Source organism: Psammomys obesus, unplaced genomic scaffold, assembly GCF_907164565.1.
Source record: "Psammomys obesus unplaced genomic scaffold, mPsaObe1.curated_primary_1811, whole genome shotgun sequence".
Lineage (NCBI taxonomy): Eukaryota > Metazoa > Chordata > Mammalia > Rodentia > Muridae > Psammomys > Psammomys obesus.
The window spans coordinates 11,339,700-11,344,831 of record NW_026590767.1 but is presented as its reverse complement, the minus strand read 5'-3'; the positions used below and the strand labels follow the sequence as shown (position 1 = coordinate 11,344,831).

General features: G+C 42.9%; 1 protein-coding gene across 1 annotated transcript; it reads right to left on the bottom strand.

Annotated features, from left to right (window-relative positions):
• Positions 1-412: 412 nt before the first annotated feature.
• On the bottom strand, positions 413-1,363 carry LOC129678197 (olfactory receptor 13A1-like). The gene has a single exon (XM_055608919.1). The coding sequence runs from the start codon at positions 1,343-1,345 to the stop codon at positions 413-415; it is 933 nt and encodes a 310-aa protein (XP_055464894.1). The 5' UTR covers positions 1,346-1,363.
• Positions 1,364-5,132: the final 3,769 nt, after the last annotated feature.

Genomic DNA, 5,132 nt, shown 5'->3' with positions numbered 1-5,132 from the left:
AGGAAGCTGTGAAATAGAGGAGCAGAGTCACTCAACATTAGTCTTCTCAAGATTCTGTGTCCATTCTGTCTCCTCAGGTTTCTTTATGAAGTTTATATTCATTAGCCGTAGTTCTGAAACAAGGTCCTTTGATATTTGCAAGAAAGCACTGGATAAAGTACTTTGTTTTGTGACTATCACTTTTAAAATGGTTTCTACCAGTCAGAAAAACATGATTGTGAGGATCTCATTCCATCTGAAGAATTTTGTTGCATCTGAGGTTACAGTGACTGGAATTGTCCAGTCATTGCAGCAGAGAAAGGTTTTCTAAAGTAGCAATAGCTCCATAAGGCTGCACTCAGAAAAGCAAGTTTAGGAACAGCCTAGTCCAGGAGAACAGCCTAGGCCAGGAGAATAGCCTGCACATCTCCACCTAATGTGAGAAAGAGGGCAACAGTCTGCCCAGGGCGAGCTTGACATCCTTGTTCCTCAGTGTGTAGATGAGGGGGTTCAGGGTCGGGCTGAGGACCGAGTACAGCACTGAAGTCACTTTGCTTCTTTCTGGGCTGTAGCTGGAAGCAGGACTGATGTAGGCACAGAACACAGAGGAGTAGTACACACAGACCACGATGAGGTGGGAGGAGCAGGTAGAGAAGGCCTTCCTCTTGCCCTCAGCAGAGCGCATGCGCAGGATGGTGGCGATGATGTAGCCATAGGACAGCAAGGTGAGCGCGAAGTTGATGCCTCCGTAAAAGGCATCTGCCACAAGAGTCATAACGCTATTCACGTATGTGGGGCTGCAGGAGAGCAGGAGGAGTGGGGGGATCTCACAGAAGAAGTGGGTGATGACCTTGGGGCCACAGAATGACAGCCGTGTCATCAGGCCTGTGTTGATAGAAGCATTCAGTGCACAGATGGACCATACACCAATGGCCAGGGCCCCACACAGCTGTGGACTCATCCTGGAGCTGTAATGCAGGGGATAGCAGATGGCCACATAGCGGTCATAGGCCATGACTGTGAGAAGCAGCAACTCAGAGGATCCAGACCACACAAGGAAGAAGAGCTGGGCCATGCATCCCTTGAAGGAGATAGTGTTTTCTTCAGAGACTAGGCCAAGCAGGGCCTTGGGCAGCACAGAGGAGGTGCAGATAATATCCATGGTGGCCAGGTTGCACAGGAAAAAGTACATGGGGCTGTGGAGCCCAGTGCTGGAGGTGACCAAAGCAATGATCACTATGTTGCCTGTGAGAGTCATTGTGTAGAGGGACAGGAAGCAGACTATCAGGAACAGCCTTAGACTGGGGTGCTCTGAGAAGCCTTCCAGCACAAACTCTGTCACCATTGTCTGATTGGAACTGAGCATCCTTGTGGGGAGTATCCAGTTCACAGATGTGTCTGTCATCTTCTGAGAAAACATTAGTTTACCACGCCAAAGCCTGGATTAGAAATTGGATCATCTCAAAATTCTCTGTTGTCAGAAAAGGAAAGAGTGAATGTATTTCCATTGGATAAGCCTCTTGTTCCTCACTTCACTTCCTTATCACATGATTTGATGTGTGTGTGTGTGTGTGTTTTTTTTTTTAATTTTGATTTTTCACCAAGAAATTTCTCCCTGTAGATTTGGATCAAGGACATCTGCTCCTCCCTCATATTCTTGCACATGTGGACTGAGTGAAGCATCTATCTTTTAAGACTTGCCTGTGCTTTACATGTCTGTCAGCTGTAGCTCTGTGTGTGCTGGCAGTGCTGGAAATGCAGTACCCCTTACATCACTAGAGCAGGATTCTCCACACATGCCATATTTTCAATGGATGCCCACTGAGATGACACCTGCACCTTCCTTCACACCAGAGCTACTGGATTCTAAGTCACTTTCTTTTGTCTTATATTTAGAGTGAGATCTTTTCTATCTATCCAAACCTTATCATTATAATTCTCTATGGCTATGTAGACACTTATCTTCTGATTTAACTTAACTGTGATTTGTGATTTTTTTTTCCTGTGGATGAAACTGTCCTGATTATAATCCACTTCTAATCTATTTCCCCAGAGAGCACTTCTTAAAACCTCAAACTATAAAGAGAAGGTACTTCTATGCCTTTTCTGTCTCAACAAAACATAGTGGCATCAAAGTCAAAACATCCCAACGTGAAGTCATTACCACATCTACTCCTGTTCCTGTGTGATTTCAATGGCATGAGTAGAAGCCCATCATCACCTTCCCGGATTGCTGGGATGCTTGTTTTACAGAGCACAGCTCCAACTCTCTGACCCCCCTTCTTAACTTTACCCTACGCCCCTGGAAGTTCCTGTTCCATGCGCCACATTTGTTCTTCTGCATCTTATTACCTCTTTCACCTAACTTATCCTCAAAGCTTGCAAGTACAGCTTTCTCAACATTAGAACATGCTCCCAGTTTCTTCAGCTCTTTCATGATTTCCGACTCCTTTTCATTTCCAACATTTCCAGTTTACTCCTCCATCACTCAAGAAGTACAGAGTGTGTGCCTTTAGATCACTGGTCTTTGATATCTTAATAGTACAATTTTAAACATTATTTCTGCCTCTATTTCAAACTAGAGATACTCAAAGATATTTACCTGTGACTATGTGAATAGTGTTGTATCTGCCCATGTTTCTTCCCCACTCCTATTCTTTTTTTCTAGAGAACGCCAGTTCTCTAGATGATTTGCGGACCCAGACATATGTTTACATACCTACAAACACATGATTTATTACACAGGAGTAAAAAAACACACCATAGAAAAGAAAAATAATGCGCCTTTTCAACTAATGGTCATGGTCAAACTGGATGATTACATATAGAGGAATTATACTACACCCTTATTGTTCATCATTACAAATGTCAACTCCAAGTAAATCAAGACCTCAACCTAAGACCAACACTCTGAAAATGACAGTGTAGAAAATATGGAATATGCTTGAACTCATTGTCACTGGAAAGGACTTTCTGAACAGAACCATGGCAGTATTGAGATCTATAATTGACAAATAGGCCTACTTGCAAATGTAATGCTTTAGTACGGCAAAGAGCATCCTCATTTGAGCTAAGGGGTATCCTACAGAATGGCAAAATAATTACCATTTCAACATCTGACAGAGGGTTAATATATAGAATATTTAAAAATTTTAAAAGAAAACATGCAACCCAACTCACCTGGGGAATGGAACCAAACAGAGAAATTTCAAACGATGAAACACAAATAGATTAAAAACAATTTTAAATATTCAACTACTTTGAGATTAAATCTTACTCCAGTGAGAATGGCACACAGAGAGAAAAGAGAGAAGGGGGGGGAGAGAGAGAGAACTGGCAAAGATGCAGGGAAAAGGAAACACGTATTCACTGCTAGTGGGAGAACAAACTGGTACAGCTACGATGGGAATTAGTACAGAGAGTCATCGAAAAAGCTGGAAATAGACACCGTACATGCTCCAGGTATACCACTCTTAGGCATAACCCCAAGGAAGAGTAGGTAGTGAACCTGTGGTATTTACAAAATGGAACATTATTCAACTGTTAAGGAAATTATTATTATGAAGTTTTTAGGAAAACGGGTGGAGCATGAAGCAATCACCCTGAGTGAAGTCACCTAGACCCAGAAAGACAAACCTCACATGCTTTCTCACACACATAGACATTACCTTTTTTTAAATACCATTTACCACAGTTAAATCAAGATTAGATATGCAATTTATTTTTATTTTTTATTTATTTTTTTAACTTTTTTATTTTTTATTAATTACACTTTATTCATTTTGTATTCCCCCATAAGCCCCTCCCTTCTCCCCTCCCGATCCCACCCTCCCTCCCCTTTCTGCATGCATGCCCCTCCCCAAGTCCACTGATAGGGGAGGTTCTCCTCTCCTTTCTGATCTTAGTCTATCAGTTCTCGTCAAAAATGGCTGCATTGTCCTCTTCTGTGGCCTGGTAGGGCTGCTCCCCCCTCAGGGGGAGGTGATCAATGAGCAGGCCAATCAGATTATGTCAGAGGCAGTCCCTCTTCCCATTACTAGGTAACCCACTTGGACACTGAACTGCTATGGGCTACATCTGTGAAGGGGTTCTAGGTTATCTCCATGAATAGTCCTTGGTTGGAGTATGAGTCTCTGGGAAGTTCCCTGTGTTCAAATTTTCTTGTTCTGTTGCTCTCCTTGTGCAGTTCCTGTCCTAGACATTACCTTTTAAGCTTTAGATACATGTGCTTCCTTTGAAATGCTCCTAGAGGATCGCATCTAGCAAGGCAACATGCAGAGGTAGAAGGGAAGATGACATATGATGTTTCCAAGAGGGGAAGAAGATCACTAAATAAGGATGAGGAACCAGATGCTGCTTCTTGTCAGGATCAAAGGAGGCACCCCTGCACAGCATCATGACCGACATTTTTACTGCATTGGCCACCTGGGGCATGACATGCACTCTATCACCAACAAACTAATGCACAGGGTTTTGTTTTTCTAGGATATTTTGAATTCAATACAGAGAGTAGAATGGTACCTATGAAAAACCACGGGTAAATAATTGTTCTTACTGGGTTAAGGAAGCACTGTTTTGAAGCTTGTCATTCCTAAGGGTCTAGCAGACAATATTATCTTACTCTGGCATGACACTGCTATACAGAGGGGAAAGTTAAGAGGTATTTCAACTGCTCACCTGTACATACTGTGAAGCAGTCAGACGAGCTGTGTATACTTGAGCCCTCTGTCCGTAACTCCATTCTTCTCTTTTGTGAATTTAGTTTTGATTGCTAGCATGCCCATTTCATCCTAAGCGAACACGGGAGAATCTAGTAACCAGGTGGGGAGTTTGTGTGGAGCAAATTCACAACAGCCCCTCATGGCTACATGTAAGCCAGATCTCAGCAAAGCTGACTTGAAAACATTCAGAAACTGAGCCTCAAGGAGGACCAAAGAAGCTGAGGATCCTCACCATGGTCATGAACTGGAGTGTTTGCTGACCCCATGGTCTGGCAAGAACAAAAAGAGAGAAGAAACATCTACCCCTGCAGCCCTGTTATCACAGACCTCCCCTCTTTATTTGGCCATTTTTTAATTTATACTTAATATTAGACAGGTGTAATAATCATTTCTTTAGGTGAGTCCCAGTCATGCCAGCCCTGATCTGCAGCA

Coding starts and splice junctions, on each gene's coding strand:
- LOC129678197 (XM_055608919.1), bottom strand. CDS start 1,345: ATGCTCAGTTCCAATCAGACAATGGTGACAGAGTTTGTGCTGGAAGGC.